At 42.8% G+C, this 27,564-nt stretch overlaps 1 protein-coding gene across 2 annotated transcripts in view; it reads right to left on the reverse strand.

Moving 5' to 3' along the window:
- Positions 1-27,564, reverse strand: part of LOC137376249 (sodium/potassium/calcium exchanger 3-like) — a 451,264-nt gene that overhangs the window by 106,704 nt on the left and 316,996 nt on the right. For both annotated transcript variants that reach the window (XR_010976157.1, XM_068044421.1), the window contains exons 5-6: positions 18,250-18,334; positions 11,349-11,452 (exon numbers count right to left, since the gene is read on the reverse strand). Coding sequence is in view for 1 of the 2 variants with exons in the window: in XM_068044421.1 (XP_067900522.1) it covers positions 11,349-11,452; positions 18,250-18,334 (189 nt within the window). In the remaining variant the exon portion in view is untranslated. The remainder of the gene's footprint in view (positions 1-11,348; positions 11,453-18,249; positions 18,335-27,564) is intronic.

Consider the following 27,564-nt stretch of genomic DNA (forward strand, 5'->3'; position numbering starts at 1 on the left):
ACACTTTACACAGAAATGAAAGAGAATTGTATAAATTCATTGACTACCGAATTTGCTAATGTTATGAGAAAACAATGCGAGTTTTAGAAAGGGAAATGCAAAGTACATGTTCTCTTATCAGGAGGTAGAATTTATCATTTATACTGGGTCAATTTTCACTTCTGTTGATCCAAACGGTAGATTGTTCCCAAATTGGCGTGTCTGTCCTCCAGCAGCATTGCTGCCTCATTTTAACGTTGATCTGTTTGGTTTAGCAAATTATCCCTATTCCTATCATTGCTCAGGTAAAGCAGTCTAAATTTGATTCTGAAAAAGAACTCTGAACAGGTGGACCATCCGACACACCCAGTGGCCATTTTCGAGAATCCCACATCAGTAGCAGCTTGGCACTGCGTTGACATTAAGGTTGCACAAGAGGTCTCCACTGGCAAGTGCTAACAGCCATCAACAATGATACTGTTACAATCCCCAAACCTCAGCGTGCACTCCAAATCAGGTCAACAGAGATTAATGGCACTCTCCTGAACAGAAGGTTGTCAGAACTGTTCCACACTGTTTAACCAGCTCTGGCACCTTGCTAAATGCTCACAACTTGATTTTAATTTCAACAGGTATGTACGCTTTCCAGAAGGCTTAGTTTCTAGTACATCCACGAATCAGCTCCTCATCTTCTGTCAGCATCATTTTCCACTAGGAAACTTTGTGCCACAGCAGGAATTGTCACCTTTGTCCACCTCCCAAATAGACCAGGGATCAAAATAGGGACAGGGCAGAACGTGGGTTCAGAGCTCGTGTTCGCATAGTTATTAAAAGCTTTAATAACTAAGGTTCCACATCATAAGAGATGTAATGCCTGGGAATTTTATCACCAATGTTCTCTCATCTCGTGAAGGGATTCCACGACTGCTGATTGGTCTCCAAACCTCATTGAGTAACTCATTGTGACAGGGAGTGTCAACAAGCACAGAGTGAGAAGGACCAGAAACCCTTGCTGATTTCCCCTTCTTTAATCTAGAGGCTAAACACAGCACTCCTTCCAACAAGGCTGAGGCCAGCTGACTCAGCACAGACCAGGGGATAAACCTGGGGACCTTCCTGGTCTGTACGACTCAGCTACCCATCAAATGATCTCTCTGAAGTATCAGAGCAGTGCCTCTTCTATTTCAAACGCAGACTGTTGCAGCACAAACTATTACAAAGGAATTTGATGGAGCTGCCTTACAGTAAACGTTAAAAAATAAACACAGACAAGACTGGCAACACATAACATCACATGAGCAATTGTCTCATTGGTAGCACTCTTGCCTCCAAGTCAGAAGGTCGTGGGTTCAAGTCCCAGTCTAAAGATGTGAACACATAATCCAGGCTGATATGTCAATGAAGGAGCAAAGCACTGGCGGAGGTACCATCTTTCAGTTAAGATGTTAAACCAAGGCTCCATTTGCCCTTTCAGTTGGATAGAAAAGATCCCACAGCACTATTCAAAGAAGAGCAGGCAAGTTCTCACAGTATCCTAGACAACATTTATCCCTCAAGCAACATTACTAAAAAAAAATTACCTGGCTATTATCACATTGCTGTTTGAGGAACCTGGCTATGTACAAATTAGCTGCCATGTTGCTTACATTACACCAGTGACTACACTTCAAAAGTACTTCATTGGCTGCTGAAGAACTTTGGGACATCCTGAGGCCACGAAAAGTTCTTTATCAATCTACATTCTGTGAGCTATGTTGTAAATCTTTCTCTACAAGGTGCTGATAACAGGATAGCAACATAAGTCACATTACCAGGATGACAATGTCCCTTTAAGCCATCTCTAGGACCAGCAGTCTCCAAAAATCAGGGAAAGAAAAACATTTCTGTGTCAGCAACAGAACAGAAAGTGTATTGTTACTCGGAAGAAAAGTAGATGAGGTAATATAACATATGCTGGCTAGCATAAGAACATCACAGCGTAAAACTCTAATCTATGTTTCCTACCAATTAAGTGCAAATCAGATTAGATACAACTAATCTAGATAATTAGTGATATTATTAAATCAGTCCCTTGGGCACAACTTTCTACCACTACTTCTGATGAGCCTGAAGCAATCTGCTTGCATTTAATTTATTTCAGACACGCAATTTAAAGAAAACACAAATAACTTTATTTGCCATTAGATTTGTTTCAATACTTCAGATTAGTAACATAGCATCTGAGCCACCTGAGAACCCATTTGTCCACCTGGAATACACACATTCTGCTTTTCGTTCCAGTTGACAATGCTAGCTAATTTGCACAAAAAAAATCAATGGGCCGAGCCTTCATTTCAAAAAGTGTGTTATCATGCAAAGGGTCGGATATCATCCACATCCACGTAGAAACTAATTAGCACTCAGTCTCCATCCACATTAATCACCAACAATGTCTATTTTCTGCTTCCCAATGTGAAAATGGATGACAGTAAATAGCAGCTGCTTACAGGTCCGATGCCCCGATGGAGCAGTGGACTCAACAGATAGAAAGTGGCAGACTGAGAGTCCACCACAATTTCAAAATAGCAATGTGAACGATCGTAATCAGATAGTTGTGGTGAATGTGAGTGGTCCGTAGACCGCTTTATCATCAATAAAGGTGAAACTGCGCCAACAGCCAGGACACGAACCCTGTGTATCTGCAGGATCCCCACTCAGTCAAGGAAGGATCTTCTGTAAGTTGATTATGGCAAATTAAGATAAACATGGAGCTATGATTTTACCTGAATCCATTAAATAAAAACAAAATACTGCAGAAGCTGGAAATCTGAAATAAAAACAAGAAATGCTGGAAATACTCAGCAGGTCAGGCAGCATCTGTGGAGAGAGAAGCAGAGTTAACGTTTCAGGTCAGTGACCCTTCTTCAGAACTGGCCAATATTAGAAACGTGAAAGGTTTTAAAGCAAGTAAAGCGGGGGGCGGGGCAAGAGATAACAAAGGAGAAGGTGTAGATAGGACAAGGTCACAGAGAATAACTGACTAGAAGGTCATGGAGCAAAGGCAAACAATATGTTAATGGTGTGTTGAAAGACAAAGTATGAGTACAGATAGGGTGTTAACGGACTGAAAACTGAACAGCCGCAAGTACAAACATGAAAAAAACTGGGTAGGCAAACTGAACAAACTAAGATAAAATAAAATAAACACAAAAAAATAAAAAAGAGAAAAGAAAAAAATAACTAAAAATGTAAGTAAATTGGGGGGCCTGTCATGCTCTGAAATTATGAAACTCAATGTTCAGTCTAGCAGGCTGTAGTGTGCCTAACTGGTAAATGAGATGCTGTTCCTGTGTGTGGTCTGTAATAAGAGTGGGTTTGATTAGATGAATATCTTTTCTTGATCCATACTTTCTTATAAAGTGCTTATTGTTATAGAGTTGTGGGGAACGAGACCAAAAACTGGGGTTTAACTGTGTTATAGCACTAGACACTACAGCACAAAAGGAGGCCACTAGACTAATCATGCCTGGACCAGGTATGGAGCTATCTACTCTAATCCTGTATCCTTGACTTCTCTCTCTATTGTTATATTCTTCCTTTTCAAATATTCATCTAATTAATTCCCTTTTAGACAATGCTATTGTCACTGTCTCAACATTCATTTGTGGTTAAGCATTCAGTGTTCCAGTAATTCTCACTACGAAAATCTTTCTCCCGACTTAGTGTTAATCCTGAGTTTATATCCCCTTGTTACTAATTCGCCAACCAGAATCAACAATCACGACTTACTCTCTAAAAATGTTCAGAATTGTGATAACTTTCCAGATGCTATCTTAATCTTCTCTGTTCCAGTAGGGGGACAGGGTGAGGGACAATTTTTCCAGCCTTTCTCCGAACTATAAACTCTCATTTCCAATGAATCTTCACTGTACCTTTCCTACTGCTCTCATATCCATCCTTTTAATGGGTGTCCAGCATTGCAAGCAATGAAGTGATTGCTGTCTAACCAAATGTCTTGCATGAATTCAACATCACTACTTTGCTTTTGCATTCCCATGTCCATGTGTATCTAAAATCCAAAACCCCACTGAACTACTTCATGGCCTTTTCTACAAGCACTTCCAACTTTATAAGATCTTTGGGGTACAAGTTCATCGTTGAATCTCCTAGCCAATGAGCTTCACAGGCAGGTAATCTTGTGGGCAGTGCATTTAGTACCCAAACGTTTTCTTGAAGACAAATATTTACCTTTCTGTATCTGAACTGCAAGACCTCTCCCTTCCTTCTGTTAAGGAAGGATTCTGTTAAGACTCCTACTGTATAGGGTATATTTCATTTGCCCCTAAAACGTACTACTTCACATTTTGCTGCATTGAACTGCAATTGCCACCTATCCACCCATTCCGCTAACCCACCTCTTCCTGCAAATTTTCCTTCACAGCTTCCATGATTTATCGGAATGTAGGAACAGGAGGAAGCCATTTTGCCCCTCGAGCCTCTTCCACCATTCAATGAAATCGTGGCTGATTTGCGACCTGTCTCCGCATTTGTCCCAAAGCCCTTAACACCTTTGGATAACAAAAATCCATCAATCTCAGATTTAAAATTTACAATTGATTTATATCAATCGCCATTTGCGGAAGAGAGTTCTAAACTCCTACCCCCCCTTTGTGTGTAGAAATGTTTCCTAATTTCACTTCCAAAAGGTCTGGCTCAAATAGATATCAGAAAACATCAATATTATTCCTCTTTTGCCTATTTCTAAATCACAATATTAATGTAAAGCAAGTGAGCACCTGCACAGATCGAGGCCACCACTACCATTTTCCTTTCAACTGCTTATTCTTTGCTTTTTGGCCCTTAGTCATCTCATTTTCCATACAGCTATATGCCTATTAATACCAGAAGAACTATGAGTTTTATATAATCCAGCCAACATAGAATCATAGAATGGTTACTGCACAGAAGGAGGCCATTCAGCCCATCGTGTCCATGCCAGCTCTCTGCAAGAGCAACTCACCTAGACCCCCTCTCCTGCCTTTTCCCCGTAGCCCTGCAAATTTTCTCTCTTCAGGTAATTATCATCCAAGGTTCCTGTTTCCAATTGCTATCCTATGGGCTCTGCATGTGTAAACATGTTGGGTGAGGACAATTTTGGGCTTTGCTCTGATGACCCCACAGCAAAACAGTCTAAGTAAATTCGCACAACAAATGTTGGCCAACACCTGTGAACCATGCCCTTATATAAGCTGACATCTACAGGAAAATAGGGCAACAAAATTGGGGAGTGTTGCAGGTGGGGGCTGGGGGGTGGGGCGGGGGGGGGGGGTGGTGGTCCACTGAAATTTCATGGCGTCATAGATAAAAGTCAAGATCTGAATCCGCTATCTCGTCTGCCCTCTGCCCAACTATAGAAGATTCTTTAAATGGTTTCTTGTCAATGTTAACTATTTTATCTTCATTATTTCTGGTGATAATTAATTGAAAGTATGGGCAAAGAGAATTGCTTGGCTTCATTTCTATTAGACTTAATTCAATATCTTAACTGTTAGAATCCATTTTCCGCTCTTTTGCACTGTGCCACTCCTCATTGATTATTTTACTGATATTTTTAGTGACCTAAAGTATAATTTATCAAGAAGAGAACCTTATAGCATGTTAATTTCTTAATTTACATAATTTGAAAGAATTAATGCTGCACAATAATTAAATGAACAATCCATATAATTTCTTGTACCTTTAAAATGGCTCTGCATTAAAATCTGCAGTTGTCTTTTAAATAGGAAGACTACTGGAGGGGGGGGCACTTTAAATGCAAAATGATTTCTTCATTTAGATTTCCACTGTAACTGCTAAGAACATTTCGAGAATGGGAGAAATCCTGGTTTCACTTGCTGGCTCTGCTCTCATGGGATGATTCATGCTGGGACAAGAAAAGCAAAATGACTTGCATTTATATTGTGACTTTTGCGACCTCGGGAAATAGCGAAGTGATTTACAGGCAATGAGGTACTTTTGAAGTGTAGTCACTGATGTAATGTAGGAAATGCAGCAGTCAATTTGTGAACAGCACAGTGCTACCAATTGATCCACTTCAACAGCATATAGCGGAGGCCTGCCATGGGTTTAGTCAGTGAATGCTTCCATTAAGGAAGTGGGAATTGGCTGTTTCTGGGTGCTGATCCTTAGCTGCCAATCATTTGCTTCTTCAGAAAGGTCAAGTACCATTCCTTTGACTGTCTGGACTGAAAGATTCAGTCTCCATATAGATCCTTGGGTCAACCAGCATGGACTTGATGGGCCGAATGGCCTCCTTCTGTGCTGTAAATGACTCTAACTATTCAAAGGAGAAAACGGCAGGTCACACAAGTTTTTACAAGTTTAACTAAGAGCCTGGAAAGGAGCAATTACTTTTACTGAAACGGATTCTCTGCTCCACAGTCATGATCACGTAAAACCCATTCCTTAAGAGCTATGTTGACTAATGTACATGCCTCCACCAAACCTTGTAGTAGCACTGGATATTTATTTTGATTACCACTGATGTTTTCAATTCTGCAATCCTGTCGCAAATGCAAGAATTTTGCTTATTTTGAATCGTAATAATTGGTTCTAGATGAGAGTAGTACATTAATTGAAATAGCAAAGTGTTTAGGCTTGTTTTATTAACGGACTGATTTGGTGGGATCTTGGTATTTGGGTTCGCTTCTCCACAGGTGAATTAGACTATGTTCATTCTATAGTACAAATTTTATCTGGCTCCCAATTTCTATACATAAATATATCAATCATACTGGCATATGGAGCATTTGATTTAAGAATGTAATTTTGTTAAGCTCATCTGGAAACCTAAATTCATAAAAACTAAGTGATTAAAGACAGGACCCCTGCTCTGTTCCCTGAGCATGAGTTTTGTTTTATAAATCGTGTGACAATTCAAAGCATTGGGAGGATACCGAAAGTAGCACAAGTGGACGAAAACAGATGGAATTTTCCAAAAACATTTTTATTCTCTCCAGAAACACTTTTTAGATCCAAATACTTTCTGTCAAAAGGCTAGTTGGCCCATTGTTGGCTTCTCATATTTATGTTTCATAATGCACTTCTCAGTATTTACTGCACTGCGGTGCTTTATCTTTCTGTTTAACTGTACACAAGCTAGGGCTGTAGGCTGTAAAAACTCTGACCTGTGTTTAATATCTCAAAATCTGGATAAGAGTTGTGAAACAATAATGAATCCAGTGAAACAGATTTTTGCAAGTTGGGCAACTATTAATCATTGGGTCATGAGATATATTATGACGATACAGCCTCTGGATCACAGGAGACATGTTCTACTAGTGAAACCACTGAGACAGAAAAGGGTTCCACAAAAACACAGGAACAGGAATAGGCCATTCAGCCCCACGAGCCTGTTCCACCTTCCAATTAAATTATGTCTGATCTGTACCTTAACTCCATCTAACCGCCTTGGTTCCATAACCCTTAATACCATTACCAAATAAAGATCTATCAATCTCAGTCTCGAAAGCTTCAATTAACCTGGTATCCACAGCCTTTTGTGGGGAGTGAGTTCCAGATTTCCATTACCCTTTGTGTGAATAACTACTTCCTGATTTCCCTCCGAAATGGCCGAGCTCTAATATTAAGAATTCGTCCCCACTTTCTTGATTCTCCCACCAGAGGAAATAGTTTCTCTGTTATGTGTTTATATGTTATGTGTTATATGTCTACCCTATTAAATCCTTTTAACATTTTAAACACCCGATCAGCTCACCCTCGATCTTGTGAAAACCTGAATGATCCAAGAATCCATCAAGCTCAGCAGAGAGCACAATCCTTTGCCTGCGTGATAATCTAACTTCCTGCACCATCTCTGAAAGAGCTTGCACATTTAGACACAATTAATGCAACCTCGAGTTATGAGCTCACACTGAATCAGCAAGTGGCTTGGTGCATGGTCTCAACAAGCTCTGGCATGGCGGAGTATGGTTGAGCACTCGACTGTAGCCATGCCAACCGGGTCAGGCCAGCAGGACCGAGGTACTTTCCTAGTGGGATGGAGTGGGAAAATATCAGAGGATATTTTTAATGCTGCAACTGTGGGCAGCAATGGTATATGTATGTCCTGTATATGATAAGAGATTTGAATTGACCTCAGTCTCACCTGCTTCAGCTTGTAGATACTTTGACTAATGTCAACCGGAACATGGTAAATTCTTTCTCTGAACCTAAATTGGTTTACTGAAGAAAGTGACTGCAAGCAGCCCAGGCTCATTGCAATGTTTGAACATACAGGTGTTAAGGGAGTGATCAAGAAAATAGCAAAGGGAGAGAGAATACCAGCCGATTTATGGGGTGCTACCTAGTACAACATGGAACTAATCAGCAGAAATGAAAAGGAATCGACAGACTTCTGAATTGTTTTAAGGTCCAGCGTAGGGCAGAGCATGTTGCACAGAGCTAGAATTGGCAGCACACATTTTTCACAATGCATTGAACCCAATTTCATATCTGATACATTGCGACACTAAGCAAGTGGAATGAAGGGGGGTGGAAAAAGAACAAAAGAGAAGGACAGTGATAGGGTGGAAGAAAGGAGTGATAAAATGACAAAAGAGTTGGTGGTGCAGGGCCAAAGGGAATGGTAATGGGACAAGTGGAGGAACAAAAGATGTGTTTAGAGGAGGTATAAATGGCAGAATAATGAACAGCTGCCGTCCGAAAGCAAGAGAAAAACAACAGTAAGACTGAAACATGCAAAAAAAAGGAAACAAAATGGGGGCAGAGATTACGGTGTAAAATTGTTGAACTCAACATGAGAACATAAGAAACAGGAGCAGGAGTAGGCCATTCAGCACCTCAAGCCTGCCCCATCATTCAATAAGATCATGGCTGATCTGCCCCAGACCTCAACTCATCGTTAGTGTCAGCTCCTCATAGCCCTCAACTCCCCGATATTTCAAAAATCTATCTACCTCCTCTTTAAATACTTCCAGTGATCTAGCTTCCACAACTCTCTGGGGTAGAGAATTCTAGACATGCACTACCCTCTGAGAGAAAAAATTCCTTTCCATCTCAAGTTTTAAATGAGTGTCCCCTTATTCTGTAACTGTGTCCCCTAGTTCGAGATTCCTCCACTAGTGGAAACATCTTCTCAACGTCTACCCTGTCAAGCCCCCTCAGAATCTTGTGCGTTTCAATAAGATCACCCCTCATTCTTCTAAACTCCAATGAATAAAGGCCTAACCTGTTTAGCCGTTCTTGATAAGTCAACCCCTTCATCCCAGGAATCAGCCTAGTGAATCCCTTTTGAACTGCCTCCAATGCCAGTATATCCTTTCTTAAATATGGGGACCAAAACTGTGCACAGTACTCCAGGTGCGGCCTCACCAACACCCTGTACAGTTGTAACAAGACTTCCCTATTTTTAAACTCCAACCCCCAGCAATAAAGGCCCAAATTCCATTTGCCTTCTTAATTACTTGCTGCACCTGCATGCTAACTTTTTGTGTTTCATGCACAAGAACACCCAGATCCCTCTGTGCTGCACTTTTTTGAAGTCTCTCTCCATTTAAATAATAGTCTGCCTTTTGATTCTTCCTACCAAAGTGGATGACCTCACACTTTCCTACATTAAACTCCATCTGCCAAGATTTTGCCCACTCACTCAACTTATCTCTATCCCCTTGCAGATTCCTTATGTCTCATCACAACATGCCCTCCCGCCTATTTTTGTATCGTCAGCAAATTTGGATATATTACACTCTGCCCCCTCCTCCAAGTCATTAATATAGATAGTAAATAATTGAGGCCATAGGACTGATCCTGGCAGCACTCCACTAGCTACGTCTTTCCAACCTGAAAAAGACCCATTAATCCTGACTCTCTGTCTTCTGTGAGTTAACCAATCCTCAATCCATGCCAATACATCAAGATTGAATCCAGAAGGCTGTAAAGATGAGGTGCTGTTCCTCAAGCTAACGTTGAGCTTCATTGGAACATTGCAAGAGGCTGAGGATAGAGAGGTCAGCATGAGAGCAAGGTGGAGAATTAAACAGACAGGCAACCAGCTTGAGGCCGTGCTTGCGGACTGAATGGGGATGTTCCGCAAAGCGGTCACCCAATCTGTGTTTGGCCTAACCAGTGTAGAGCTGACTGCATTGTAAGCAGCGAATACAGTTTTGAGAGAAGTACATGTAAATCACTGTTTCACTTGGAAAGAGTGTTTGAGGCGTTGGATGGTGAGAAGGGAGGAGGTAAAAGGGCAGATGTTGCATCTCTTGCGCTTGCATGGAAAGGTGTCTGCCTTTGGGGGAAAATCCACAAACCTCGCCAGGCAGCTTGTTCCAAATAAGGAGCTAGTCACATGACTAACCTGCTGGCCAACTTGGTGTTTTTTGAATTGTGCCACACAGAAAAAGAGACTGCAACTGAACTTGAAGACGAGAGCACCTATCTGTCTCTCTCTCCCTCTCTCTCACGCAAAGTTCCAGGGACTCACGGAAGTAACTCCAGCCTCAAGAGAGAAGCCTCCGGCAGCCTTCTGGTACCAGCTAAGTAAGTGAAAGTGTGCACTGGGCCCCAACGAGATCTGCAAGACTTAACTGCAATCAAAGGCTTTACATCGAAACCCAAAATGAATCGCTCAACTCCATATTACTTCAGTTTATTTCTGGAGCCACTGCATTGTCGCATTTAAGAAGCCCAAGCAAATCGTTGCCATCCAGTGACACTCTTCAGGCTCACACTTGAAAGGTGTGTACTTATAATTGCATACACTGGTGTGTGTGTGTTGGGTGAAGAATATCCCAGCTAAGCTCAGTGAAAAGGGACAGGTTGGGTACGAGAAGCCTCCAAATATCTGACAGCAGGATCTGCAGTCCAGCGTTACATTATGGGAAAGTCTCCAGCTCACAATTATCTAGCTGGCAACTGGCAATTATTGAACGTAAAGAAACCATTTTCTCCAACCAATGTGGCTCAAGTCCCGCCTGGTATCTCTTAACTAGCTTAGAATTCTATCAATTTTCAGATAACAGCTTTGATCTGGAGACAGACCAGACTGTTTAAATATATCTGGAACTCAACTAGAAAAGCTGTCATAGACATGCTGCTCCTTTTCACATTGTCTATTGTCTCACTATTTGCAAAGCACAGGTCAACAATAGATAACTTGACAAAAAGCTCTATTATCTATTTTCCAATGTTATACATCAATTGGAACAAACACCCTTCAGCAGTTTCCTGGTGCTTTCCATTTTATTGTGTGTGGTGCCAGGGCATGACTACCCAACCAATTACCAACGAGGTTCTGAACAACATGCACGCAAGAGCCTGGGTATTTTAATGCCACACATGACTAAAGTGGCTGTTGAAGGTTTGCTTACCAGTCCTGAGAAAAGTCCGCACACTCCAATAATGCAGAGGATGTTGAACACTGCAGAGCCCACGATGGTTCCGACCCCTACATCCCCCTTTGTGATGAACACCCCTGAGAAATAGAAAGGGAATTGTAAACAGGGATATGCACTTTTGAGAACTGCAGTATCTTTGCAATGCCAGATGTGCACACAACAAAGACATAATAGCTCAAACGTTAAGCATGATAGGGTAGATATTCAAAGAACTCAACCATGATGAGCTAGCTCTCCGGCCGTAAATCTATATTGGAGATCATAAATTTGTGATGCACACTTTCAGTGTCTGAGGGATCTTGACACAAGTGAGAACTCCGATAATTCACCTTAATGGACCTTCCTTAAATTAGCAGCTTAACACCTTGGCTTAATTCCTCCAAAATGTTTTGGAAAGCATCTGAATAAACGGACAATTCGTAAAGATACTGTTTCACGAAAACATTAACTCTTAATGCTTAATTTTCAAATGGCATACATACTGACAATTCTTCAACAATGATTTTCCACCAACATAACATTCTGCTTAGAAAGCTGATTGACAGGGTACGTCAAAAGACAGATCAAATTCAATAAAAAACAACTCCATCTCCTGTGATGTTGCACATGAGGAGCCAGGGTAATGTGGTCTTCAGGGAAACAGTGGTTATGGGCATGAGATAATTCGATTAGGCCATGCACACATGAGGTTTTTAACTAAGATACAAATTTAATGTAAAATATTGAGTCTCAATTTTAAAGTCATACATCCGGTCCTTAATCATTAATAATGTCAACTCAAAGTCCAATATAAACCAAGGGCAGAATGTATGACTTTAAAATAAGCAACTGGGAAAGCAGAGTCGGTTGAAGTTTCTCTGCCATACAGGCTGAGGAGCTGTGAGATGCAAAGCTGAGGTACTCATTACCTCTGGTGGATGGGTATAATAACAGTGTGACAAGTTTACATAGACCATTTCCATTATAAATATGGACATATGCATTTATAACAAAAACAGTTAATAAAAAGCATGACAAAGCACAACAACAGGAAGAAAGTTTAACAGACAGGAAGTAAGTGTGAACACATAATTCTAATTGGCAAAAGAACCAGAGGCAAGATGAGGAGAATTTTTTTTTAATGCAGCAAATTATGATCTGGAATGCACGACCTGAAAGGGCGGTGGAAGCAGATTCAATCATAACTTTCAAAAGCAATTAGGTAAATACTTGAAGGGGGAAAAAATTTCAGGGCTGTGGGAAAGAGCAGGAGAGCAGGACTAATTGGATAGCTCTTTCAAAGAGCCAGACAGGCATGATGGACTGAATGGCCTCCTTCTGAGCTGCATCCTTATATGATTAATGATGTTTCTATGGAGCCACATGGACCAGGAAGATCTCAGGTTCAATTCCTGGACTGTGTGGTGTTAGCTGATTGCAGCTAGAGTGGTGGATGAAGCACTACAACTGGCTCCATTGCCCCTGAGTTGGGTTATTGTGAAGGTTCCTGCTCCCAATCATTAGCCAGAGATGCTTGGTGGAAACTGTCTGCATGTGGATCTCAGGATTGGGCTCAGTGGTGATACCCATATGGACAAATAGCATGCCAAGCCTCACATAAATAGTGGCCACTGGGCTGGACAGCATAAAGCTACCAGTAGACATTGAACAATGCCCCAGCAAGAGTCACAGCATCGGGAGTGAAGAAAAGATGACAACCTTCTGCCTGTTACATATGCAAACACTTCACAGACGAGTACCAACTTGGAGGATCCCTCAACTTCAAGGATCCCTTTACATGGTGCCCAAGCACACTATGATCAATAACTAATCTCGACTAATTCTTTGCATAAAGTGACGCATGCCTTTTCAACTTCACAAATAAAAAAAGCCATTTAGTGGGACAGGATCAAAAAATATACAGCAAGGCTACAGCTGTTTCAGTAAGGTTGAATGCTATAAAACCTGGTGCTGGTAATTGCTATCAACAAGCAAGTCTTCACTGGAAGACGTGGGATAAAGCAAAGCAAAAGCTCATGGAATAAAAGGGACAGCGGCAGCATGGATACTAAGTTTTCTGAATGACAGGAAGAAGAGAGTAGTGGTGAACAGTTGTTTTTCGGACTGGAGGAAGGTATACTGTGGGATTCCCCAGGGGTTGGTACTGGGACCATTGCTTTTCTTAATTTATAGTTATGACCTAGACTTGGGTGAGCAGGACACAATTTCAAAATCTGCACATGACATAAAACCTGGTAATATTGTGAACTGTGAGGAGGAGAGTGGTAGACTTCAAGAGGAGATAGACCAGCTGGTGGAATGGACAGAAGCGTAGTTGATGAAATTTAATACAGGGAAGTGTGAAGTGATACATTTTGGTAGGAAGAATGAGGAGATAATAAAAGATGCAATTCTAAAGGGGTGCAGGAGCAGTGGGACCTGGGGGGTATATGTGCAAAATTGTTGAAGGTGGCAGAACAGGTTGAGAAAGTGATTAAAACAGCATACGGGATCCTTTATAAATAGAAGCATAAAATACAAAAGCAAGGATGTTAAGGTGAACCTTTATATAACACTGGAGTATTGAACAAAGAACAAAGAACAAAGAAAATTACAGCACATGAACAGGCCCTTCGGCCCTCCAAGCCTGCGCCGATCCAGATCCTCTATCTAAACATGTCGCCTATTTTCTAAGGGTCTGTATCTCTTTGCTTCCTGCCCATTCACGTATCTGTCTAGATACATCTTAAAAGACGCTATCGTGCCCGCGTCTACCACCTCCGCTGGCAACGTGTTCCAGGCACCCACCACCCTCTGCGTAAAGAACTTTCCACGCATATCCCCCCTAAACTTTTCCCCTCTCACTTTGAACTTGTGACCCCTAGTATTTGAATCCCCCACTCTGGGAAAAAGCTTCTTGCTATCCACCCTGTCTATACCTCTCATGATTTTGTACACCTCAATCAGGTCCCCCCTCAACCTCCGTCTTTCTAATGAAAATAATCCTAATCTACTCAACCTCTCTTCATAGCTAGCGCCCTCCATACCAGGCAACATCCTGGTGAACCTCCTCTGCACCCTCTCCAAAGCATCTACATCCTTTTGGTAATGTGGCGACCAGAACTGCATGCAGTATTCCAAATGTGGCCGAACCAAAGTCTTATACAACTGTAACATGACCTGCCAACTCTTGTACTCAATACCCCGTCCGATGAAGGAAAGAATGCCGTATGCCTTCTTGACCACTCTATTGACCTGCGTTGCCACCTTCAGGGAACAATGGACCTGAACACCCAAATCTCTCTGTGCATCAATTTTCCCCAGGACTTTTCCATTTACTGTATAGTTCACTCTTGAATTGGATCTTCCAAAATGCATCACCTCGCATTTGCCCTGATTGAACTCCATCTGCCATTTCTCTGCCCAACTCTCCAATCTATCTATATTCTGCTTGATTCTCTGACAGTCCCCTTCACTATCTGCTACTCCACCAATCTTAGTGTCGTCTGCAAACTTGCTAATCAGACCACCTATACTTTCCTCCAAATCATTAATGTATATCACAAACAACAGTGGTCCCAGCACGGATCCCTGTGGAACACCACTGGTCACACGTCTCCATTTTGAGAAACTCCCTTCCACTGCTACTCTCTGTCTCCTGTTGCCTAGCCAGTTCTTTATCCATCTAGCTAGTACACCCTGGACCCCATGCGACTTCACTTTCTCCATCAGCCTACCATGGGGAACCTTATCAAACGCCTTACTGAAGTCCATGTATATGACATCTACAGCCCTTCACTCATCAATCAACTTTGTCACTTCCTCAAAGAATTCTATTAAGTTGGTAAGACATGACCTTCCCTGCACAAAACCATGTTGCCTATCACTGATAAGCCCATTTTCTTCCAAATGGGAATAGATCCTATCCCTCAGTATCTTCTCCAGCAGCTTCCCTACCACTGACATCAGGCTCACCGGTCTATAATTACCTGGATTTTCCCTGCTACCCTTCTTAAACAAGGGGACAACATTAGCAATTCTCCAGTCCTCCGGGACCTCATCCGTGTTTAAGGATGCTGCAAAGATATCTGTTAAGGCCCCAGCTATTTCCTCTCTCGCTTCCCTCAGTAACCTGGGATAGATCCCATCCGGATCTGGGGACTTGTCCACCTTAATGCCTTTTAGAATACCCAACACTTCCTCCCTCCTTATGCCGACTTGACCTAGAGTAATCAAACATCTGTCCCTAACCTCAACATCCGTCATGTCCCTCTCCTCGGTGAATACCGATGCAAAGTACCCGTTTAGAATCTCACCCATTTTCTCTGACTCCAAGCATAACTTTCCTCTTTTGTCCTTGAGTGGGCCAATCCTTTCTCTAGATACCCTCTTGCTCCTTATATATGAATAAAAGGCTTTGGGATTTTCCTTAACCCTGTTTGCTAAAGATATTTCATGACCCCTTTTAGCCCTCTTAATTCCTCGTTTCAGATTGGTCCTACATTCCCGATATTCTTTCAAAGCTTCGTCTTTCTTCAGCCTCCTAGACCTTATGTATGCTTCCTTTTTCCTCTTAGCTAGTCTCACAATTTCACCTGTCATCCATGGTTCCCTAATCTTGCCATTTCTATCCCTCATTTTCACAGGAACATGTCTCTCCTGCACGCTAATCAACCTCTCTTTAAAAGCCTCCCACATATCAAATGTGGATTTACCTTCAAACAGCTGCTCCCAATCTACATTCCCCAGCTCCTGCCGAATTTTGGTATAGTTGGCCTTCCCCCAATTTAGCACTCTTCCTTTAGGACCAATCTCGTCTTTGTCCATGAGTATTCTAAAACTTACGGAATTGTGATCACTATTCCCAAAGTAGTCCCCTACTGAAACTTCAACCACCTGGCCGGGCTCATTCCCCAACACCAGGTCCAGTATGGCCCCTTCCCGAGTTGGACTATTTACATACTGCTCTAGAAAACCCTCCTGGATGCTCCTTACAAATTCTGCTCCACCTAGACCTCTAACACTAAGTGAATCCCAGTCAATGTTGGGAAAATTAAAATCTCCTATCACCACCACCCTGTTGCTCCTACATCTTTCCATAATCTGTTTACATATTTGTACCTCTATCTCACGCTCGCTGTTGGGAGGCCTGTAGTACAGCCCCAACATTGTTACCGCACCCTTCCTATTTCTGAGTTCTGCCCATATTGCCTCACTGCTCGAGTCCTCCATAGTGCCCTCCTTCAGCACAGCTGTGATATCCTCTTTGACCAGTAATGCAACTCCTCCACCCCTTCATCTCCCTCTCTATCCCGCCTGAAGCATCGATATCCTGGGATATTTAGTTGCCAATCATGCCCTTCCCTCAACCAAGTCTCAGTAATAGCAATAACATCATACTCCCAGGTACTAATCCAAGCCCTAAGTTCATCTGCCTTACCTACTACACTTCTTGCATTAAAACAAATGCACCTCAGACCACCAGTCCCTTTGCGTTCATCATCTGCTCCCTGCCTACTCTTCCCCTTAGTCACGCTGACTTCATTATCTAGTTCCTTACAGGCTTTAGTTACTACCTCCTTACTGTCCACTGACCTCCTCATTTGGTTCCCATCCCTCTGCCACGTTAGTTTAAACCCTCCCCAACAGCGTTAGCAAAAGCACCCCCAAGGACATTGGTTCCAGTCCAGCCCAGGTGTAGACCGTCCAATTTGTAATAGTCCCACCTCCCCCAGAACCGGTCCCAATGTCCCAAAAATCTGAACCCCTCCCTCCTGCACCATCTCTCAAGCCACGCATTCATCCTGACTATTCTTTCATTTCTACTCTGACTATCACGTGGCACTGGTAGCAATCCTGAGATTACTACCTCTGAGGTCCTACTTTTTAACTTGGCTCCTAACTCCCTAAATTCTGCTTGTAGGACTTCATCCCGTTTTTTTACCTATATCATTGGTGCCTATGTGCACAACGACAACTGGCTGTTCACCCTCCCCCTTCAGAATGTTCGGCAGCCGATCTGAGACATCCCTGACCCATGCACCTGGGAGGCAACATACCATTCGGGAGTCTTGTTTTCGACCACAGAACCGCCTATCTACTCCCCTTACAATCTGGGCATCACACTTTAGGAAGGATGCAAAGGTATTGTTGAAGGTGCAGAAAAGATTTACGAGAATGGTTCCGGGTTGAGGGGATAGTTACGTGGATAGTTTGGAGAAGCTGGGGCTGTTCTCCTTAGGGAAGAGAAGGCTGAGGGTGGATTTGATAGAGGTGTTCAAAATCATGAGGTGTCTAGACAGAGTAGATAGAGAGAAACTGTTCCTGTTGGCGGATGGGTCAAGAACTCGAGGACACAGATTTAAGGTGATTGGTGAAAGAACCAAAGATGACCTGAGGAAAAACATATTTTTTTTACGCAGTGAGTGGTTAGGATCTGGAATGTACTGCCTGACAATGTGGTGGAGGTAGGTTCAATCGTGGCTTTCAAAAGGGAATTGGATAATTACCTGAAGACAAAATATCTGCAGGGACGGGAGAGGGGCACTAGCTCCAGCTGCTCTTGCAGAGTGCTGGCATGGACACAATGGGCTGAATGGCCTCTTTCTGTGCTGTGACCATTCTATGACTGTATGATAATGATTGGCTCTTGGGCTCAAGTGGAGAACTTCAACAAGAGATGCATCTTGTTCTAAACCTCCCCTTGTGGGACAGAGGGAAAGTACACGATTACACTTTCAGTAATGCTTCCCTTTAAAGTGAACGTGCGACAAGCAAAATTAAATTCATGCAAAAACCACTGTCAGACAATGCAGAAATTAACAAAGTGGGGATGAACAAGTCAGGATTAACGAAGTGCAGCCTTGCTTTTTCCACTTTGACCTCAATGAGTTACCTATGATAGAGGTGAAGAGCTCAGGGGCTGAGCTTCCAGCTGCCATGAAAGTAGCTCCAGCCACATCTTCACTGAGGTGTAGACGCTGCAGAAGAGAAAGCACAGCGAGAAAATGTCATAGGTAAGTCATCACCGTGGCGATTACAATAGTGTTTATTCATCCTGAACGGATGCTCATTATTCATCTTTCTGTCCTTGCTTATTCTTGTTCCTTAATCACACTTCTAAAACACATGGTCCCGTGTTAAAAACTGGCATCTGAGCATCTGCCTCTTGAAGTTTTTTTTGAGCTAAATGTAAATTGTGGCAGTGTCTGGTTTTTGCATTCATTAGATACTTCATTGAAAATGTCTAAACTCAATTCAGTCAGAACCCTTAAAGAAACTTTATCATGGAAAGAAAATGCATTTCCCAACCGTTCCTTTAGAATTCAGGGAGGAGTGAAGAGGTCAAAAAGCTCTTCACGTTTATTGTGGCGACATCACGTGGAGATGATATAACTTATATTGTGCGTCATGAACACACAAAAAATAGGTCTTATTCACGAAGACGATACTGTTTTTAACACCAAGCAGAAAGAAAAAGGCATTCATCCAGTCTACCAGCAGGAGGTGAACCAAGTTACCCAGGGGTGACGGCACAGCACCATGCAACCCAATTGCTTCGTTACCAGATAAATCCAACAATCATTCTGTAATAATTTATCCAAATGGATTCTGGAAGCAATTGTAAATCCTTTAATAAGGTTCATTGTGCCTTTCATAGTGTTAGGGGATCCAAACAATTATTTTCTTATTGCGGATCTAGAAATCCAGCATAGCAAAATCACAATACCAGATTTCAGCTACAAACCACCTTGTTGCTCAACAGGTCCATATTTTATGCTTGTAGAACAACAGACTGGGCAAAAAACAATTTTTTGAAAATAATGGATTTAAATGTTTCACTGCAACAGTTGCATTTCTGATTTTTTTCCATTTAGTGGACTGGTGAGGGAGAAGAAGATTTCTCATACGAAACTCAAGAGGTACTGATCATGCACAACTGCATCCATATTGTCTTTACTAATCATGATCAGTAAAATATTATTCCCATGCATTTCTCAATGACCAAGAACCATGGCCAAAGAATGTTCCCTCCAGCTCTTGTCGACCATAAACAAAGACCATTGTCTAATACTTCTCAACAATCATGAATTGTAGCTAAAAACCATTTCCACTGACCATCTACCCTTTCTGATCTATCGTGTAGAAATCCAGCTTAAAGTTAACAGTTTCACCATTATCAGAGAGGGCTAGAAATGTATGGCCTTCAAACACTGCTTACATTGGAATATGCTATGTGTCACGGAATTGTGCTCAAGTAGGACTAAGGGGGAAAGGCAAAACAAGAAGAATGGTACAAAGGCTCAGCTTGAGGAGAGACCTCCAGTTTCACACCCCACCCCTCCACCTTCCTTCTCAGCACCAAGAATGTTTAATGTGACCCGCTCAAAAGATGCCAAAAGGGCGGAAACTTGGGTACCCGTCACCCAGTTACACACTTGTTGCTACCTGATGCTAAGCAGTCAAGCAACCTCACAACTCTTTCATTACGCATCGTGTTTGTCAATAAACGGTTGCTGCGGGGAGACCCAATAAAAGTTGAGCAGTTATTGTTGGCTTTGTGACTCACTTGGTCACATTTAAAATGCCCGATCTGGCATCAATCCCTATCTGACGTCTCAGCTGGATGTAAAAGATCCCACAGCACTATTTCGAAGATGAGCAGGGGAGTTATCCCCGGTGTCCTGGCCAATAGTTACCCCTTAATCGCTATCACTAAAACAGATTATCTGGCCATTATCACATTGCTGTTTGTAGGAGCTTGCTGTGCACAAATTGGCTGCTGCGTTTCCTACATTACAATAGTAACTACACTTCAAAAGAACTTCATTGTCTGTAAAGCACTATGGAATGTCCTGTGATCATAAAATGTGCTATATAAATAGAAGTCTTTCTTTTTATGTCATACTCAGCTTCCTTTAATTTCTGTTGTGTACTAATAAAAAAAATATATTATCAATGGGGAAAAACCCCTCTAGTTGACTCGGCCAAGACCCAAGATTTCAACGCAGCCACTTTAAGTGTGTTGTGGACAGAGCTTTGCCCAGAGTCTAAAGAATTGGAGAGGGACCTGATTTAAGTAAATCAATCAATTTAAGTTAGATCCGCACATGCCAATAGTACAGCCTGTGTTTGACCCCAAAATCACCCATTGGAAGACTGGGCAATTACTGAATAGGTCACTGCCAGATCAGGCACCCAGCAGCCAAGGTCCCAAGCGATCTGCTTGGGCAATTGGGGATATATTGTGAATGAGTGTTTTAAATAAAGCAGATTCTACAAATCCTTTCTGGCTATGTGTTAAGACTGGCTGATTTTAGAATTCCGAATCATAATTTCACTGAAAAAATTAGAATCTTTGGTTTAAAACTAAGTAAGTGAGCCTTATTGCTCCAGTTGGATGTGTGCCCTTGTATATTCTGATGTATTACACACATGCAGGTGAGAGTTGCTGACTCTGGTGGGACATATTCCTGGAGGGGTCACCACATGACCTCCTGCCTCAATCTGCCCCGTGCCCACATTCCTGCCATCGGTCTCCCAAGAAGTCCAACCTCATAGTCTCCAGCCAATTGGAAAGCGAAGAGACTTTCATTACCCGATTGGATAATTCGTGACTGTCAGTCAATCTGCTTTTATTTCCATCTCCAATGAATAAATAGAAGTGTTCAAAGAAATTTTTGTTAAAACACACCATTTGTTTTAATTGCCCCTATCATTTTTCCCAGGGTTGCTTGCAACAGTGTCCTGGGGATTAATCATTAATTCCTAGAGACTCCAAGGCAATCCTGAAGCATCAGCAACCCTAATGCAGGTATTTCAAATACCACAAAATTGGAAATGATTGTAACTGCATCTGAAAACACAGGTGCAGAGTGTGATGCAGACCATCAGAATATTAATTTCAGTAAATTACAAAGTTTATTTTATTAGACTGAGGAAACGCTGCCCTCACAATCTCAACTGTCTGGGACAATGTTGACAGGAGGCATTGTGGGGAGGGTGAAATGTTGCAGTGGCCGAGCCAAAGACGCAAAAGCAAGAGGGTCAGTAATCCTCCACAGGTTCGAGACAGTGGAGAAGAGGACGTGCAAGAATTGGGAACTTGGGGCTTTGCCTGGTAAAGTAAGTTTTTTTTAACCATTGGTAAAAGATATTTTATTAGTAGTATACAACAGGAATTACAGACCTATGAGTCAACATCCCTTCTTCAGGTTCAGAATTACAGTTTGAAATCATATATATTATATCACAAATTTGTGTCAACCTTGGTTCAGTTGGCAGCACTCTCACCTCTGGGTTCCAGGTTCAAATCCCAATCCAGGGCTTGAGCACAAAAATCAAGGCTGACACTCGAGTGCAGTACTGAGGGAATACCGTACTGTCGGGAGCTGCTGTTCCTTGGATGAGATGTTAAATCAGGGTCCCTTCTGCCTGCTCGGGCCGGCGTAAAAGATCCCAAGGCACTATTTCAAAGTGTCCTGTGTCCTGGCCAATATTTATCCCACAATCAACATAAGAAAAAGATCATCTGGTCATTATCACATTGCTGTCTGTGGGAGTTTGCTGTGCGCAAGTTGGCTGCTGTGTTTCCTGCATTGCAACAGTGATGAAGCTTCTAAAGTACTTCAATGTCTGTAAAGCACTTTGAGATATCCGGTGGTCGTGAAAAGCATTATATAAATGCAAGGCTTTCTCTTTATTACAGGGGAATTGGCATGACGGGTCACCTGGAAGAATCGTTCCCTCAGCACATGGCTATTGCTGTGTTAAAGTGTGGAGCTGTGGATTAGCATCTTTATAATTCAGTGTTATATTGTTTTTCCCACAGCCCTACAAAGAAGCAAATTGCTTTCACCAGAGTAATTTTCAGAACAAAATTCCAAGTCTGGAAAAAATGATGGGAGACGTCGATGCGTGAGAAGCCCAATTCACTGTTATTACTCATTTTGAAATTATCTACCAGCACTAACTGTCTTGTTTTAAATTCAGCTGTGTTTGCTGCTGCAGTTCTCTTTCCTGTGATACTTGCAGTCATGGTTCCTGCCAATTTGATTCGCTCAGTTCCCTCCTTCAGTCATGGCTGAATAAATAAGTTGTACAAAAAGGCCGAATTCAAGGACCCAGCAGTCATTCCGCAGGATGTTCAATACCTCATCAGTGCATTTCATGCAGTGTTTTAGTTTATTCATTATTCATTTTCCTCCCATTACTTTGCTGTATGTCGGGTTAGTCCAATTCGAGTTAAGCTCCTTTCAGATCCAGGTCCCTAATCAGGTCCCAGTGAAAACTGCCAACAGACTGTCAGTCGTGAGGATTTTGCACAACGATACAAGCTTGACATTTTGTTTGAAGACGTTGATTCATTTTTTATGGTTACTCTACAATCTAATGCTCACCTGATTCGCCTAGACAGTACAGCCACTGTCTGAAGCCATACCAAACCCAAGTTTCCAGGTCTAATTCCTGGAGATAAGTTCTATGCACCACCCCCACACCCCGAGATAGGTTCGGAGGCAGGCAGGCCCATAGAATTGCAACGGGAGGCGAGGGACTGTCGCATCGCAATTTTGTCGGGGACAGGATAGACTGAAGACGGCCTTCCTGCCCAGATGCCAACTGAGGCTGATAAGTGACCTATTAACGGGCTCTTCCTGCTGCCGCTGGGATTTAACCAGTGGTGAGGGGCGGCGGGGGGAACCTATGCCACATGGGGAGGTCTCCTAGTAAAACGAGGCAATCTCCCTGTGGGCTTTGGGGGGAGGGGTTCCTCTGTGGGCAATCTGTGGCCCATGGAGGGCCTCCACCAGTAAAACCTGCACCACCCTCCCCCTGCACTAAACGCCAATCCCCTGCACAGCACCCCCCCACTCCCCCCACCGCAAACTCTTGCTGGGACCTGCCATTTCAGCCGGGCACCAGAGCCCTGTTGTGGGCGCTGAATTGGTTGGTCTAGGCCACCACAGCTGCTGGGACACTATAAGGGCCTTAGCACCCTTCATTAAGGGAGGCAGGCAAAGAGGTAAAGTTCATACTCCTGAATGCATTCTGATCAGATCCTCAAGCCGAGTATTGAACAAGGGTGTAAGAAGGTAATGCTTAGAATTGTTGAAGGCCAAAGTAGATATACTAGGTGCTACATCCTTGATCCTGATAGGTTGCTGCCAAGCACATATTTTGCAACTAATTGAAGAACCAATCAGAGTTTAGATTTAGTGATGTGAGATGGAACTCCATGTTTGAATCCTCCAATCAGATTTCTGCCCCTGCGACGGTATGGAAACAGCTCTCATCAAAGGCACAAATGACATGCAATGCGATTGTGACAAAGGTAAACTTTCCCTCCTCGTCCTTCTCTATCTGTCTGCAGCCTTTGACACGGTTGACCACACCATCCTCCTCCAACGCCTCTCCACTTTCGTCCAGCTGGGTGGGACTGCTCTTATCAGTGTCCTCTCTCAGGTCAACACCTCCAGTATTGAGACACTGGTCATGGCAAGTCAGTTACATTGAGTGGGCCACATCGTCCACATGCCTGACACATGACTCCCAAGACAGGCTTTCTACTCCGAGCTCAATCACGGCAAGAGGCTACCAGGAGGGCAGAGGAAACGCTACAAGGATGTCCTTAAAGCCTCCCAGAAAAAATGTGACATCTCCACTGATTCATGGGAATCTCTTGCCCGAGACCGCACAAAATGGAGAAGAAGCATCCATGTAGATGCCACCCAGTTCAAACAACATCGACATGCCCAGGCAGCAACCAAGTGCAAACAGCGGAAGGAGCGTTCAGAATTTCGAACATTCCATTCACTCTCTCACCAAACACCACCTGCCCTACCTGTGGCAGAGTGTACGGATCCAGAATTGGACTATTCAGTCGACTAAGGAGCCAAAAGCCTGGAGTGGAAGAAAGTCATCCTCGCTCCTGAGGGACTGCCTAAGAGCGAGATAGCACCACGATTGCAATACTGACATATTTTACACAGAAAACCATGACTTATTTGCATTAAAAACATTGAGCCCTTCAATTGTGATTGCCTAATTTAATTCCACGTTCATTTAGAGCACTTACAGACAGCAGAGTGTCGCAATTTTCACGTCCTCAGTAGCAGCTGGACTAAAACCCAGGCACCAGAGGTGAAAAGAGTGTTCAAACCCTTGACCTCTCCAAGTTCTCAAATTCATCAATGCACAGTTAAGATTAAAACAAAAGTTGATGCAATACCTTTTACACCTTCCTCATCAGCCTGGACCAGGAGAAGACTTTTGACAGGATATCGCACACATACATGATGGACGTGCTCTCCAAAATGGGATTTGGGGAGGGAATCCGCAATTGGATCAAACTGCTCTACACAAATTTCGTTAGCGCAGTTTCAATCAATGGGTGGGAATCGGAAAGTTTTCCGATCAAATCTGGAGTCAGACAGGGCTGTCGTCTCTCCCTTGTCTTGTTTGTTTGCTGCATCGAACCTTTTGCTGAATCCATCAGGAAGGGTGCGGCATAAGAGGGGTGACAATCCCAGGCAGCAGAGACGCGCAGGTCAAAGCCTCTCTTTACATGGACAACATCGTCGTCTTCTGCTCGGATCCATTGTCCATTCGCAGGCTCATGAGCATCTGCAACCAGTTCAAACTGGCCTCAGGAGTTAAAGTAAATCGCGGCGAGAGTGAGGCCATGTTCTTGGGGAACTGGGCTGACCAACCCTTTGTCCCCTTCACCATCAGGTCAGACTACCTGAAGGCACTGGGGATAAGATTCGGAGGGGCCAGGGCGTGCGCCAAAAACTGGAAGGAGCGTGTAGCCATGGTGAAACAGAAACTAGGCATGTGGGGGCGATGCTCCCACCCATTATTCTTTGATTATGATTTCACAATCAATCCCAGCTCTGTTGTCAGGGAAATCAAATGGAGGCTCGGAGCATCCTATAGGAATGGAGGGAAGACCGGAGTTATTAAGGGCTGCTCTTATACTCCTTCTATGTAGCATGGTTACTGATGGCACTGGCAGAGGCCCATGAAAAGGTTGTGGGCTATGGTATGGTGAGGCAGAGACCACTAAGATAAGGGAGTGAAGAAAGAATAAAATAAAAGTGACATTAGTTCAGCCCAAGATGCCTGGGCTACCAGCCGCCAATATTAGAAGTAAATCCCCAACCCAATAGATCACATTTTGAATTCTGAGGACAAATGAATCCCTAATTAAATCTTGAAAATTTCGACCCTGTTCCTCTACATGAGAAGAGGAGGAGGCATTTTAGCTCCTCAAGCCTGTTCGACCAATCAGTTAGCTCATGGCTGATCTGTAGCTTAACTCCATCTACCTGCCTTGGCTCCCCTTAATACCCTTGCCTAACAAAAAACTATGAATCCCAGTTTTGAAGTTTTCAGTTGACCCTGCCTCACCAGCTTATGATGCCATAAATTAAGCAGCTAATATGAGCAACAGGCCGAGGCTTCAGCTCAACGACATCATCAGCTGGACAACCATTCAAAACACAGGGAAGTACAGATTTACCATGTCAAGTTTAGGTGCTTAAAAGGAGTTTAGAGACAGCGATATGGAAGATACCTGGAAGCAACATGGGTAGGATGCACAAATGATGCAACTTCCTGAAGCACGTGTAAGGATTCAACTTCAATTTACCATCGAGTAACTGGCTCATATGTGAAAGTAAACTGAAATATCAAGGATATGTTGATCGGGTTCGATGAAGTAGTGTAGGAAGAGACTTATGTGGAGCATGAAGACCATTTGGGCCAAATGGTCTGTTTCTGTGCTGCTAATTCTATGTAGTTCTATGTAATCTGCTCACTGCTTCCAGGACAACCTCCAAATTAGACCAAGAATGTTAATTCTACCAGTAGCAAAGCTGCAAAAGGGAGCATGTGCTAGTCGTATCATGCAAGGATTTACAATCAACAATCATGGAGTCCAAACACTGCTTTAAATAGCAGAGTTGGTCAGGTGACTCTGCACTTTTTTCCTGCTTCTAAAGCACAGTGGCTCACATTAATGTAATTAATTTAGGCAACAAATACAGTATTCCACTCATAGATGCTCTTTTATGCTCACACTCTTGGATAGAAAATAATATTTCACATCTACTTGACCGTATCTCTCATCTTTCCAACTGATTGGGACCTCCTCCATCCAAGGGTTCGGATCCCCCATATTGCCTCTACCCTGTTTCATACCCCACCTCTCTAAAAAAAAGCCCCATTCTGGAAACCTTCTTTCATATCCCATGTTTCTGTATTCATGTCCCTAGTTCTTATTTGATCTGCCCTCCTCGTGCTTTTTCGCATTTTACTTTCACTCTTCACTGGCTGCCTGCTCCAGATTTCTTCTGGTACATAACTTAAGAAAAAATATATAAACTGCTGTGAGCTCAGTGTGGCAAAATGGAATGAAGGAGCAGAACTAGGCCGAACATCCCAGTGTTAGCCTGCTCTCTTATTTCATCAGGCTCTCAGTTGTTTTGTAGCAAACAACAGCTGCACTTTAGTCCGTGGCAACTTGTGCTGACAAACCGTAGCAGGAATGCTCCATTCTAACTGGGTGCCATTTATCCATTTAACTGGCACAAGATTCCCTTTCAAGTTCATGTTTGTGGTTTTTTTTACATCACTAAATATTTCAAATCAATTCTCTTAAAATATTTATTCAATCCCATCTGTTACACGTGTTTACCATTAACAAACATGTGTGGACGGTCATTTTACGTGGGGCGATGGGGGACAGGGGCTCTGTTAAGTTTTTTTGTTATTAGAGTCTATGCTCAAAAAGAATAAGGCAAATGTTTTCACTCGAGAGACAGTGTCATTTGGGCTAAGGACTGTCCTACGTACTGGTGAGCTTTGGGCCTTGATATCATCCTGCGGGATTATGTCAGGATGCGTAACAACATCTATCTGACATTTTTCTCGCGGCAGTTTTAGCGGTGATGTTAACTCGTTTATCTTTGGCTGCTTTGAGGTGTTTATCTGCTAGTATTTCAGGGCCATAATTAACAAAAAAAATTATGACAAGTCAGAAAGACCTTCCTGGAAAGCACAGGTTAACTGTGATGGTGGAAGGGTAAATATTGCCTCCAGGCAAAATATAAGGTTGGCTGTCTCTTGCTTAACCTTTCTTTTTCACCCTATATACATTTTTTATAGATCTTATTCAATACACCAGTTAATTTTGGCACAACATAAAGCA

This window comes from Heterodontus francisci, chromosome 13 (assembly GCF_036365525.1).
Source record: "Heterodontus francisci isolate sHetFra1 chromosome 13, sHetFra1.hap1, whole genome shotgun sequence".
Taxonomy (NCBI): Eukaryota; Metazoa; Chordata; class Chondrichthyes; order Heterodontiformes; family Heterodontidae; genus Heterodontus; species Heterodontus francisci.